Genomic DNA, 15,202 nt, shown 5'->3' with positions numbered 1-15,202 from the left:
TGATTCCCTTAGTTCCCACATCAGTTCTCAGATCAGATGTGATTATTGACTGTGATTATTGCAGTTACAGTAAGTTGGGTTTTTGGTACAGCAAGCTGATCTTAGGATCAGTTAAGTGAAGAAGGGTCAAAGTAAAATGCCTATTTGGACCCTTATAATAGTCCTGTCCATTATTGACAGATGATTATCACAACCTAAAAAATTATGTACATTGGATTACACACATATATTTTATACAACGGGTTAGTTGATTGATCTGATTGGCTGACAAACTTTCTAAGGTGTGCAATTATATTTAGGGAAACTTGCGGCTAAAGTATTTCCAGGCAGGTCTTGCCCGTATCACTTTGCCAAATTATTTCAAACACACACACATAATCAAGGGCGTAACTTTGGGTCTAGCATTGGGGGGGTTAAACTCGCGGCATATTTATTAATTTATTTATTTATTGAATAATTTTCTTGTGTAAAAGGTAACATGCTAATTTGCCGTTCCTGTATTAGAAATACATTGTGATACTTTTACTGATTTAGGCTACTTAACGTAAAGTCATAAACTGAGAAAATACAAGGTTGGACTAACGTTAGTTGTGCTTTGATTCATTTTGTCACTTTGCAAACTCCATGCAAAAAGAACAAAAAAAAAAAAAAAAAGGAAAAAAAAAAAAAAAAAAAAAAAATCTCAAATTGAGCCGGAGGTGGTAAATTCCTAATAATGTACGTATTTTTTTTTGGTATTTTAATAAGATACCTAAAATACGTTGCGCATACAGCTCAACTAACGCGATCGTTATAAAGGTGTTTGAACAACAAAACACATCCACTTGCACATATTTGACAATCGGAATATCAGATATATCCTGCTATAGCTAACAAATTTGTGAAATTTTGAATAAAAAAATAAATAAAAGCAGATCAGTCATTCAGCGCTATTGTGGCTGCGGTGTGACCAAGCGGCAACCTCCCCGTCTCTCTCTTGAAACCAACACGGAAGTGAGTTAAACTGCAATTCGTTGAATGGCCGCTTGAGGCTGTTGTCAGAAGTGAGTCAAATCTGTATCTCCCCCATGTTAAAATGACCAACTTTACAGCAGAAAAAAACATGTTTACAGCCTGGTGTCTGTATGTGGCTTTGGTCTATACAGCTAATTTTGCCCTTCATGACAACTGTGAGGGGGGTGAATTTTTTTATAACTCTTCCGTTTAGTTGATTAATATTTAAAGTTCTGCAAGGGTGTGGCCACTTGAGTGACAGGTGGATTGCAGCTGATGTCAATGCTAGCCGTTTGTCTGCTGTTACTAGCCGTCAGTTCACCTCAGCTTTTTTTCGGGATTATTTCATACAATTTAAAACACCCATTACTTCGCCCACGGCTTTGGGTTCCGTCGTTGTCGTCGAGTATCGTTCGAGAGAACAACCAGCGCTGTATTTCAGTTGTTTTCCTCTGTGAACATGCACTAATGGATGTCTGACAATTTCGTTGCTTTTTGGAGTTATCAGATTTAAAAACGTCAATAAAGGCTCGTTCGTTCTGCTCTCACGGAACAGATAGATTATAATATGCTTATGTACCGTCAGATGAAATCCTGCAGGCGTCGGCGCTTTCTCCGTCCATGCAATAACGTTAAATGTACATCCTTGAATGAGCGCGGATTTTCTAGCTCATTTACTTGAACTTCATAGGCAATATATCTATGGAGAGGTGGCCAAAATCAGAATTTAAAATGGACCGAATAAGCTCTCTACGAACTTGACGAGCGATGCCGCGCTGACGGATAGACTATAAAAAAAGAGTGACTGACATGTATGCACATAAATCACTGTCTCACACACACACTCTCAGAGTAATATTAAGTTACTGCATAATGCATTTTCAACTAGCAGAATAGTACAGAATCACGATACACAGTCTCACTTGTAGCCATGTCTTTTAACTATTATAATATTTCGAAGGGCAAAAATAGGAACTTTTAATTGAGCTCCTCAGCTCCACTCACGCCCCGCCTCTTTGCCCATTTTCTGTTATCCGGGAGTGACGCAAGGCCAAGATGGCGACGGCCGGCTCCGCCCACTTTAGGGTTCAAAAATGCTCTTCAGAAACCTACGGGTGACGTCACGGACACTACGTCCATATTTTTTTACAGTCTATGGGTGTGACAAGCAATGAAAGACGCGTCTCCATGGGAACCATAAAGTGATACTACGATCAATAACGGTCGCCTTGAAAAACTTTTAAACTTACGCGTGAAAAGGTTAAGTAAGGCTTACATTTAAATGTGTCTTTGTTTTGTTTTGAGTGTATGGCCAATAAATAAAGGAATTAAAAAGATGGGCACAAAACCTTTGTCGCGCCCCACTTGTCATGTCTCTATTCCCCACCAGTGGGCCGCGCCCGCGCCCCACACTTTAAGAAACGCTGAGCTAACTTAACAGCTAACTTAGCAATAGGGGTACCTCCGTTTGGTCAGTATTTTTCCTCTTTTTGGCTGGTGTCGACCAACAATGAAAAATCGTTGTCTGGCTGCCTTTCAGTGTACTTTTCATCTTTCCATCCGGTAGCATGCACCGTCAGCTTTCTCCAACCATTCATCCCAGCGACTGCGCAAAATAGTGTGCGGTGGGCGGGGGGTACATTACAGATTATTTAAAATATGATACTATATTTCTTGCTGGCAAATTAAATTAATAAAGAAAACGAACAAAAGTATTAATTCTGAATATTTCATATTTATTTTAATCTGAATGATGTGATGATATTGGGGGGGTTATATAAGTTGGATCTGATTTTTGAGGGGGTCATGACCCCCGTAACCCCCGTGCAAATTACGCGCATGCACATAATGTACAGCGCAGAAACACTCTCACAGAAACATGTTGTCAGCGCTGCTCTGACCATTTTATCAGTAAAATAGTTTAGCAACTTAAAAGCTATATGACATTTCTCAGTGCTGTAATAATGGTGCTATTCTTGAAGCAGATAAACTTACAGTTTTGCTATTAGCAGAGACAGTTCTGATGAACACTGTTTAAGGGTTAGTTCACCCAAAAATTACTCACCCTCAGTGCTTGAAGTGGGCTGTGCCAAATTTAGACTCCCTGCCAAATTATTACACCCCTCTTTGAAGTCAGTATCTGATTGCCTAATCCTAACCCCACCCCTAATCCTAACCCCTCCCCCACAACTAATCCTAAACCTACCAATACTCGGGGGGTAATCATTTGGCGGGGGTCAGAATTCGGCACAACACCGGCACTTCTATATTTTAATCGGCACTTCTCACATGTTGCTGGTACTCTGAGCGCACACACCGAAACATAGAATCAGGCTATGGGTGAACTAATCCAGATGGAACTGGATAATATTCTGATTGTTCCAATCCAATCTGACTTCTGACCTATAATACTGCCTGAATCATAATCATAGACTGTTCGTTCGTTGGCCAGAGGAGAACTGGCCCCCCGACTGAGCCTGGGTTCTCCCAAGGTTTTTTTCACCTCATGGAGTTTTGTTTCCTTGCCACTGTCGCCTTTTTCACCTTTTTTCACCTTTGTTGCCATTGGCTTTTGGCATGCTTAGTTGGGGACATTAAATTTAACTTTTAATTTAATATTCAACAATAATATTGATCTGTCTGCATTGACACCATTATATGAGAACTGAACTGAGCTGGACAATGACATCACAGTTTTCTCCAGAGCGGCTATATATATAAATTAACTAAATTAATAACTTTTTTACAACAAAATGAAACATCACTGAACTTACTTAAGCTGGACTGTGCTGCTATTTTCTTCAGAAAACAAACTTTGTTGCATTTTCCTGTTATCTCTGTAAAGCTGCTTTGAAACAATCTGTATTGTAAAAAGCACTATATAAATAAATGTGTCTTGACTTGATTTGTATACATCGCTCGTTCTGAGCTTTTATAAGCTGCACGAACTGAACGGATCAATTATCTGCTCAAAATGACTGTGTCTGAAGCCCAATAGTTAAATTTTGCATAAGTGGCGCACAAATCACCATAGGCATGTTCACCAGCGCGCTCCAAAAGTGTGATAAGATTTGCACGAGCCGTTCCTGTGCGACGGTAATGATAAAATGTGCGACCCATTTTAATTTGAAAATTGAGAATGTAGTAAAACACTACAGAGAAAGTCAAGCATGATCTAAAACAGTCTAGATCATGTTTTAGATCAAGCATGATCTAAAACATGATCTAAAACAAGATTTATTTTACAACTGGCATGTTGTAGCTATAGTTTCCAACTGTGTTGCTATTTTTCTTAAGAAATGCTATAGATAAAAAAGAAAGAAAAAAGTTAACACTGGCCTAAGCATGGTAATGAGGAGTCATCAATAGTCCTTATTGTAACAAATGCTATATAGTTAAACAATTACAAGAACTATGTTACTTTTAAGGCCGAGCACAAGTTAGAAAGGGCTGCCAATAAATTATTGACTAAACAAGTGGTTTTTCCCATATGTAAAATGTGCTCTGCTAATAATGAGATTAGGAAAATCTGGCTTTTAGATATTCCAAGAGATGACAGGAAATTAACATGTTCAGTATAAGTAAAGTTTTAAAGATAGTTTTACTTCCCATTGCACTTTGTATACAAGTGATTGTTAACTATAGGCTACTTCATTGCAGTCATGTTATCACTTATCAAACAATTTGCATGTTTGGACCATTTTGCAAAAAACAAACAAACAAATAAAAAGACCTCACAAGGGAGCATATGCCTCGGGACCCTGTCAAACATTTCACACATTTTTTTTTTAGGTGTGGTAACCATAGTATAAACGGAATAATTGACTCCGGTCCGTTGAATTATTAGAAAATAATGCACACCCGCTTCGCGTCATGGCCGCATAACTACCTCTGGTGTGCATTATTTTCGAATAATTCAAAGACCCATTGTCAATTATTCATTGCATAAAGAACTGTATCTGTAGATCTAAATATTTTGACATGGCCTGCATGACCCTAATTATTTTTCCATTTAGCCCGCTTGGTGAGGTTGAATATTCTGCACTGCTCATAATTTGTCTTGACAATGGCTGATTTTGATTAAATGCTTGTCTGCTTTGGCTGACAAGTCTTAGGATACACTAAATTATATTTTCATTCATTGTTTACTTCCTCTTCCTCATTTATCTCATTTATCTATCCTTCTCTCCTAAGCCATTTTATATTAACTGATTTAGTTATTGGTGAAGAATAACCCTGCTAAAACAGAACTGGCAGTTTTTCATTATTAGACCCTGCTCTGAATCTGGTATGTGTGAATGTGATTGTGTGTGTTTGAAAGAGTGGTAGAAAAGGCAATAAAAAACATGGATATGATTAATTTTTGTAAGCAGTTCAACATCAGAGTCTCATATATTTATACATTATTATTTAAAATAAACATTACACATTAACAGACTTAAATATCAGTAGAAATGTTTGGCCACATGTTCACCTTGGTGATATGACAGTATTACAGAATGGAATATTATTCGTATAACGACACGTGAATGAAGCAGACTTGTATATTCATATATACCCATGTGGCAAAATAATCGAAACTACAGATTGTAGTATGGCTTTGTACATTGGCCTTTCGCCTTGATAACCACCAGACTACATGAAGAGGCAAGAAATGTTGGAAGTATGCTGTAGTTATTGTTGTAGCTAGTTGAATTGTTTTTTTCAGGACCATGGACAGCACAAGTGCTTTCGCAATGGTATTTCATAGATCTGCGCTTGTACCACTGCTGGATCCATTGTTCAAAATGACCAACTGCCCAACAGTATCCCATAAATCCTGCACACAGTTGAATATGAGGAATGTTGGGCACTATAGTTGTAGCCATGCAGCTAAAATAAGTCATTGACAATGCCAGATGTACCAATGTCCCAACCAGGCCCCAAGTGGCGAATCGGGGTAATTCCCGGCAGGCAGCATATAAATTTGACTACTGTTGTACCAGTTCAGGTTTAGATATGTTATTCCTGATTGTATATGTATATGTTTGTTTTGGTTTTGGCTCACTTTTGTTTAATTTCTTTTATTTTGTAATTTCTCACAGTCATGGTTCCTGTGTCATGTTCCTTGCCCTCGGATGATCATAGGTGTGTTCGACATCGGCTGCGGCTGGATGCACCCGATCGGCGAGAGTAGCCGCGTGCAGGCGGGGAGGAGCTGCAAACGGAGACGTGAAGTCGGACACTTTCTGGCTCCCGTGGTGACCGCTCACGTGGTGTTTGCATACTTTACCACAGCTGAAGTGAAATAAATGCAATATTTGCCAAATAATAGATGTTTCAGAGACATTTTCATTCAATACTTTATGTACTGCTTCATACAGCGTCTGTTTGAACAAGAATAAATGTATTATTCTTGTTCAACTTAAGTTCAACATAAGCTACTATCAATGAAGTGGAGTCTACGTTTTTAATCAGTTTTAATTTGATAAACATGACACAATATAACATCGCAACGACATGAAAAGAGTGTTTACTGTTATAAAAAACTGATTTGAGAGCTTTAGAGGAACTAAAGGTGTTCGAATAAACATGAAACACACGTGATCGTTGTCATGCAGTGAATCCAGCCAATCGTAGAACAGCTGTGTCGTCATCAGCCCTCGTGCAGCCGCTCTTGAGAAGCTGCGCTGGCTGAGTTCTCCGGCTCTCGCTCTCGCTCTCGCGGTACTTTGATGGCACACGTCACAGTCACAGACAAAATTTCTAACCGGCTTGCACTGCTTCAAGTCAGCCGCCGATCGGTCTGCGCAGAGCTGCATGAAGTCGAACAAGCCTCATGTCTTGTGCTTCCCTTGTCTTATGTGTCACGTTTTGATTGGTTCATTGTTTCATTGTGTTCAGGTGTTTCTTGTTTGGTCATTAGTCTTGTGTGTATAAAGAGCCTTCATTTTCCCATTGTCTCTTGTCTAGTATCGTCCATGTAACCTGTGTTGGTCAAGTCAAGTCTTTGGATTATGTTAAATAAACTGCACACTAAAAACACTAAAAAGTAATCATTTTTCATTTAGGCATCACAACAATATAATGTATAGTTGTCACGAAGTTGCGGAGAAGACGACTCTTCACTTTAGTAATCACACAACACAGGATGAGATACATACAATAGGTCTCTCAATGTTTGACAATGAGTAACAATGAACCGCACAAGACAGCGAACACAAGGGGAGTTAAATAGGGAGTATTATATTAATATTAAATAGGGAGACTAATGATAACATAACAGGTGACACAGGTAAGGCAATAATGACAAAACGAGGATAACAAGGGGGCGGGGCAAGAGAAGAGACAACACAAGCACATGGCCCAAACACAAGGCCATGTGCTTGCACACAAAACACGGGTCTGTCATGATCCTGCCTCAAGACTAGAGAAAATCAAGGACACGAGGGCAAAATCATGACAATAGTATGAAAAATTATGGATTTATTAGATATTTATTTAGATATTTTCTAAAGATTACACGTAAAGGGATACTTCAGGATTTAGCATTAAGCTTTGTATTAGTAGAAAACCTGTAGTATTTTCGAATTACCGTGCTTTTAACATTGCTAAGAAAATTCCCGCTCCTCCGTCAGAGATACGAGACCGGTGCGTCTCAGTAATCACACCACCGGCCTCGCGCCGTTCTCCCGCGGCCCTCAGCCTCGTCCTGCTCACCACAGTAAACATAATGAATGGCGACTGTAGAACGCAAAAGCCGAATCCCGGACATTTTGGGCGATCTCGAAATCCCGGGCAAACTCGTCACGGAGACTCACTAGCAGCCTAGCCTTGTTGTTTTCAACTGCGCTCTCTTACCGGTAGGCGTGGCTTGGGAGTGGCCTCCTAGGGCAGCGAAGCAAGTGCATTCTGGGAGTTGTCTTTCATCCACATGAGCCAAAAATACATTTTCTGGCTTTTCTCAGTCTAGAAAGCTCCAAATTCAAAAATAATTTCACATTTCTTCTACATAAATGACCTATTTTAAATACACATTCATCTTTCCAGAGGTGAAGTATCCCTTTAACAGTGTTATTAACTTATTTGTGTTTTTAAAGATTAACTTTAAGTGGGCATTAGATGACACCGGCAAAGGTAATCTAAATATAACAATTGGGGATGTGAGCTTGCCCATCCAATTAAACATCTCTAAGACTGAATTTATGCTTTTGAAGTACTGGAATATTGTGCACATTGTGTGTATTCACAGGCATCCATGTGTTTCCTAAACCCTCAAAATCTTTTTCTCATCCACATGGCTTTACAGTGTTTGCTTCATAAGCTTTCCACAATTAATTAGGATAATTTAAACCCCACTGTGGTAAATATAATTTCTAGCCCCTCCTCTGAAACAAGAGGCTTGATACTGGTCTGGCATGTTTCTCTGGAACGTAACAGCTTGCTTTGTGTGTAGGCGTCCTGTTGTCTGGGTATCAAAGCAACACATCTAGTTTCAAATATTGAATATCTGAAAAGGAAAGCAAAGAGTTGGAGGGAAGGTAGAGTAGAATAATTTAATGAAATGATCATTTGTTTGTGCTGATACACACACTCATGCGCTTAACGGTGGGTTGACTAAATATATTGCTCATTTGCCTAGTGAAATGTATAGCATGTGAGTCAGGGCATCAGAACTTTTCCCGATGAGCTGGTTGACCTGTGAGCTGCCTACGGAGGCAGCATTTCAATGGGATCATAGACTTGCTCCCTACGCAAAGACTGTTAAGGTAGGCCAAAAGGTAGGCAACTTAATTATGTAGCCTCCTACCTAGTTTTAGTCAGATTCTTAGGGTAGATTCACACAAAATACGTTTTGTTTCATTGCTTTTTAATTGTTTGTCTACATAAAAGTGCTAGATGGGCATCTTTGGCAGTCACGCTATATCTCACTGCTTTTTCAGTGTTGTGTGTCATGTTTTTAAGATGCAGTGTCAAGTTTAAACAAGATCAGCTTTAAAAAGCACAGAACACGTTTTTGTGTTTGAAAACACGAGATGTGAGGCAGTGAAATGGAAAAAGAGCACCGTCTAGAGACACATTTTAACTATTTAAAAGTTTAACTATTTAGAACATGGGTGTCCAATTCTGCTCCTGGAGGGCCAATGGCCTGCAGAGTTTAGCTCCAACCCCAATTAAACACACCAACAATCCAGGGACAAACAATAAACAAACCAGCTAATCATGGGTTAACTAGGCATGCTACAAAGCAAGTTGGGCAAGTTGGAACTGAACTCTGCAGGTCAATGGCCCTCCAGGACCGAGTTTAGTCACCCCTGATGTAGAACGTGGGACTCTATCATACACCCAGGCGCCAGGTGCGACTCAAGTGTTTTTTGCTAGTTTCTGCCCTACGCAGTTATTATTTTCACATCCTGCACCACGTTGTTTAAATAGCAAATGCATTTGCGCCCATTTGTGCACCCATGGGCATGCTAGTCTGAAAACGAGGAGTGTTCAGGTGCATTGTTGGCGCGTTGCTATTGTGAAGCAACTGAAATAGACTGCACCACTGACCAACTAAAACCTGGTCTAAAGTCAATGGCGCAATATTTATTTTGTTATTTAAAGTTAATGAATACACTTTGTCCTGTAGATGGTCTGCTCGTACGCTTTAACCTCGTTCTGTTTTTCTTCTTGCAAATTCCGCTATGTAAATAGCGAATCCGCCATGGCGCGAGCGCAACTGGCTTTTAAAGGGAATGGGACATGAGACTCTCATTGTTTTTTTGCATGTTACACCCAAAACATACCCATTACTCATTAAGAGAATAGGGACAATCCTTTTAGACCATTTGCCGGGTGCGCCAACCATTTTTCCCGTCATTAAACTGGCAAAAGTGGCTTCGGACACGCCCAAATGCGCTTGCGCTTTAGACCATCGTTAAAATAGGGCCTGTGGTGTCATGCACGAGACACTGTAAAAGAAAAATAGGTTATTTTACCCAATATTTGTTCTTTGTGACCCTATGTCAAGGGTATCTGTTGCAAGGAAGCACACGATGAAGGAGAATACCAGGAAATAGTCTTTAATTAAACAATAATAGCAAAACACAGGAAACAACCTCTTAACACTGACAAGACAGTACAAAAAACTGAACAAAACAGGGAATACTGCACGCTAACCATAACCATAGTAAACATGGTAAATATGAACGCTTGAAGAAATCAGACAAATCATAAAGGCTATCACAATCATGTATTTATTTTATCTGTCAATAGCCTACGTCTCATCTCTTTATACCGGACTATCATAAAATAAAGCAACTTTTTTTTGCGGGAGCTTCCTCTGTTTCTCTGACTGAAACTGTATAGCCTACTGGGAGAGAGTGCTAAAGCTCCTCAGGTCGTATTTTTGGTGGAATATTTGTAGAAATGATCGCTCTTTCTAAATGTGATGTAAATATGTCCTGTAATTACCAAATAAACAGAAACAGACACGACTGAATAAGTCTGTCCTCTTTCTTTTTTTAAACCCTTTCATGCATGAATTATGATAACCTCAGTCAGGATTTTTTTCCTATGTGTTTTTATTGCTCTTAGGGCATGAAAAACAAGAATTGATTTTTATTTTATTTTTTTTACAAATTTTTCAAAGAGATCTTCAGATGTCCACTTGAGTGGACAGCATGCGGTTAGTTTAAACTGAAGATATACTGTATTAAATATAAGACAATAATCAAACAGATAAAGTATGTGAATTTAACAAACTAATCAATGCAATTATATCAAATCATGTGAAAACTATAAAATATATACAAAAAATATAAATGCAAAATATTGCATTTGTATTCATACAACTTCATACAAGTTGCACATCGCGTATCTTTGATATCAGAACATGAGGACGTGATTCCATCAGAATTTTCTACAGCCTGTCAAGGTACAACTGTGGAAACCACTCAGATGCTCCCTCCAGTGCACCAGAGTATGGAGATTTACCCTTATTAGCTGATAATTCTGATTATGTTCAAGATGGACATGCACATTTCTATCATAGCCCTCCTCTGAGAAAACCTAGCGATACGTTTTTTCAATCTCATCTGAAATGATCAGTGTTGGGGGTAACGCATTACAAGTAACATGCATAACGCATTAAGATGACTTTTTTTGATGTTACAAGTAAAGTAATGTGTTACAAGTAACATGCATTACCTAATCAGATTACTTTTTGATCTAACAAGTAATTAACTACAAGTAATGTGCATTACCCTAATCAGATTACTTTTTGATGTAACGAGTAAAGAAAAACATTACAAGTAACATGCATTACGTAATCAGATTACTTTTTGATGTTTTGAGTAAAGAAACGCATTACAATAACGCACATTACATAATCAGATTACTTTTTGATGTTATGAGTCAGGAAACGCATTACAAGTAACATGCATTACGTAATCAGATTACTTTTTGATGTTATGAGTAAAGAAACGCATTAAAAGTAACATGCATTACGTAATCAGATTACTTTTGATGTTATGAGTAAAAAAACGCATTACAATAACGTGCATTATGAAATCAGATTACTTTTTGATCTAACAAGTAAAGTAATGCATTACAAGTGTCATACATTATGTAATCACATGACTTTTTTCGATGTCAATGAAAATTACATTCTAATAATACAAATACATTTATTTACAGTAGAAAAAGTCAATGCATATTAAGTTTTAAATTTCAAAAACAATATTCACATTATAATTATGAATTGTAGCTGAAATATAGCCATTGCATGCATGACGTCCACTACAGTGGATGTGATTAATCAGAGTTTTCTCTCAATCTAAAATCAAAACTTGGAAAATTTTACTGTGATATGACTCATTAGATATTGCTTGATGCTGCAATATTTTTTTTATCTACAAGAGTCTCCTAGGATAGAAGGAATGGGTGGATATTCCGGAGCAACTTGGCATGTCTGACTGACCCTTGGCCATCTTGGTTTGGAGGGGGAAAAAATCGAAACACAAAGGCTTGCCACTTGGTTGCAATTTATAGGATGATGCACCAGGGTCCAATGAAGAGGCTGATGTGCAACTTTGCCATAAAAACCCTTGCAAATTCAAGAAAATGCTTTTTTAATAGCTGTCCACTGTAGTGACCACTATGCGTGAAAGGGTTATAGACCTAACGGTTAACCACTTTATTTCTGTGTGACTAATGAGAAATTTTGACAAATTAATTCATTATGATCAATGTATCACTTTTTATTGTAAACCTGTGGTAAAACATTGATTCTTGGGATTTAAATATTCAAGTAAACAACAAAAATGCCAGCAAACGGTCGCTTTTATCATGTTTGTTTTACGATCACGCTAGTTTCCAGTGATTTCTTTCTGATTAGTTTTCTGATAAAGCTTACAATGTTTTTTTTTTTATATAAAACTTCCATTTGTTGGTGAAATAATGGGTTAGTGTGACGTTGTTCCAGAGTGGCGTGTTACAGGCGTGTTTTAGTGAAGCACTGTGGAGCTTCTGGCCCGACAGTGGAAACGCTGTGTGGCTCGGTGCTACAGGCTACCCATTTAAAGCCCTGGCTCGCACTGGCCTGACAGTGGAAACGCGGCTAATGAAACAAAACATACACCTGACAGTACGCCCCCCCTATCGAAAGCCGCGTCCTCGCGCCGTACAAGGTCCAACTGTGGAGGGACATGCAGGGCAGTGAAATGGGGGAAAAAACGCGAGGTCTAAAGACACATTTTCTAAAAGTTTTAACTTGAGCACCAATCGCAAGATGCTGCAAAAGTTGCAGAATGTGAGCGCAGCGGTAAAACGCATCAGTCTAGCGCATGTTTACATAGAAAAATAATGGAAGAGCAGTGCAGTGGAATGCAAAAAATAGAATGTTGTCTGTGTAAACTGCAACTTAGAAGGCACCTCGCTAGTTTTTACAACTATACAGTGGGAATCTGCTGTGTGGTGTGTTTTTCATTCCTAGTCCAGCCCTTATCCTCATACTGTATTTTTGTGTGTACGTGTGTGTACGTGTGTAAACAGAAATTTAGTAAGAGAAAAGGAATAGAATAATTGTTCTCCAGAATTATTCTCCCTTTATTTTTTCATTCCTCGCAGCGTCTCAAATTATTCTGCATGACTGTGTGCCTTCAACCTCTCCTTCAGATGCACTTGCTCACCTTTCTCCTTCGCTCTCTCTCTCTCTCTCTCTCTCTCTCTCTCTCTCCATCCCCTCATTCACACCCCCCTTCTCTCTCTTTATCCCCTCCCACTCCCTCTCTCATTCGCTTTCCACCAACCCCTCCCCTCCAATCCCGCCTGTCTCTCTCTGTAGTGAAATGAAGCAGGAGCTGGAGGAGGAGGGCAGTCGTTGTTTGCTTCTGTCCAAGCAGCACAAGTTCAACGAGCATTGCTGCATCCGCTGCTGCTCTCCCTTCGCCTTCCTGCTCAACCCCAAGCGCCCGTGTCTGGACTGCCACTACAACGTCTGCAAATCCTGCTGCACCTACAGCCAGAGCGAGAGGGGCTATATCTGCGCCGCCTGCCAAAAGAGCAGGTAAGTGTCCTTAGTCACACACAAACACATACATGTGCACAAACGTGTACACTGAAGGATAGAGGGGCCACATATGTACTTCCAGAGAAATGGACATGCTACAAAATGCACAGTGTTATGGAATAACATCTGGACAGGGAGACACCACACCTGCTGGTACGCGGCAACACACACGTCGTTCAAGCAGGTTGTAAGGGGCACATGGAAATAAGGAAATAAATGAAATATGTATGTTATGTGATTCTGTTTTACACATACATTATTGCTTGATTATTTTTAAGCGATTAATCATTTTGAAATGTTACACTAAATGGTTTTATTTATAGTACTTAAGGCACATTTGTCTAGTTTGGTGTTTATGAATGGATACTTGAGCATTACTGATGGGGCTGTGGGGACACTTAAGAAAAAATAGGTTGGGAAGCACTGGGGACCACTGCCTTCTTCTTCATCGACTTCAACATCTCGAGGAGTTCCCTACTATTCCTTGTAAAGCTGCTAATTTTTTGCGTCAACATATTAAATGTCTGGTGTTTTTTTTTGTGTCACTCCCAGTAGCATTTTTGCTTAGAGCCCTATACTTAATGTCTCCAGATATTTCATTCTAAAAAATGCTATGTTGTTTCAACTCATGTTTGGGTAAAATGTGTACAAACACAACCGTTGGGTTCAAAAATTTAATTAAAAAATGTAAACCAATGGTTGGGTTTGTCCATATTTGACCCAAACATGGGTTGAAACAACCTAGCATTTTTTTAGAGTGTGATAACTGTGTTTGATTTCCTAAATGCTGGCTTAATGACTGCTGAATATGTGCACAGTCCACTGGAATTTTGACAGTGTGCGTGAGGCGGGTTTCAGAAAGCAAGATTGGAAAGATAGGAGAGAGCGGGATAAATAAGGAGAGGCTGCAGTAGCGAGAGAGATGGTAAGAATATCTGCAGCATATGTTGATGATTTATAGTTTGTGTGGTTCAAATGACCTGATAGAGTTTGTGTTAAAGGCATAATTCATCCCCCATATTTAAAATTCTCTTATATTTTACTCGCCCTCATGTCAATTCCAACTCCTTTGAGGGGAACACAAAAAAGGAGAATCTTAACATTGTACATTCTACACACACACACATATGTAAGCTTGATGATTGTGATGGTTGTGATTATTATGACTTGTATGGAAAAGACCACCTGAAGATTCTTTTTAATGTAGTAAATATGACAGCACACAGGTTTAGAACAACTGTTCCTTTAAAAGTGATCAGGGGTGTAAATCAGTGGTTTGCAACACGACATGAATCAATCAGGAAAATACTTCCATCATCATTAGCTGTTTCTTGCTCACGCTGTCTATTACTGTCTTATTTGCTTTCCTCCTCTCTCTTCATATCTTTCTTTCTCTCACGTACACTCACTCCATGCCCGAGGCTTGGATTCTCCACCGGGATTAATTCTCTGCGATTTTCCTTTCATGTTCCCTCCATGAAATGTTCACTGTATGAAAAATCTGACTCACAGATTTCAAATGACCAGATATCAACATGTATTTCATGGTATAAGCAAACAATGGTTTCCCTTGTCTCTTGCTTAGCAATATTTCAAGAGATGTAGCGCCGGCTTTCCACTCACAAAACTGATTATGCCAACATGGAATGAAATTACGCCTTACTCAAAATTAAT

The 15,202-nt window shown here is 39.0% G+C and overlaps 1 protein-coding gene across 1 annotated transcript in view; it reads left to right on the top strand.

The window, feature by feature from the left end:
* The window catches only part of myripb (myosin VIIA and Rab interacting protein b), a 426,990-nt gene that overhangs the window by 251,971 nt on the left and 159,817 nt on the right, over nt 1-15,202 (top strand). The window contains exon 3 of the mRNA XM_079862907.1: nt 13,304-13,525. Within this exon, the coding sequence (XP_079719033.1) occupies nt 13,304-13,525 (222 nt within the window). The remainder of the gene's footprint in view (nt 1-13,303; nt 13,526-15,202) is intronic.

Source organism: Squalius cephalus, assembly GCF_949319135.1.
Source record: "Squalius cephalus genome assembly, chromosome: 25".
In the NCBI taxonomy this organism is placed as follows: Eukaryota; Metazoa; Chordata; class Actinopteri; order Cypriniformes; family Leuciscidae; genus Squalius; species Squalius cephalus.
The sequence above is the reverse complement of the archived record's forward strand: the minus strand, read 5'-3'. Positions and strand labels throughout refer to the sequence as shown.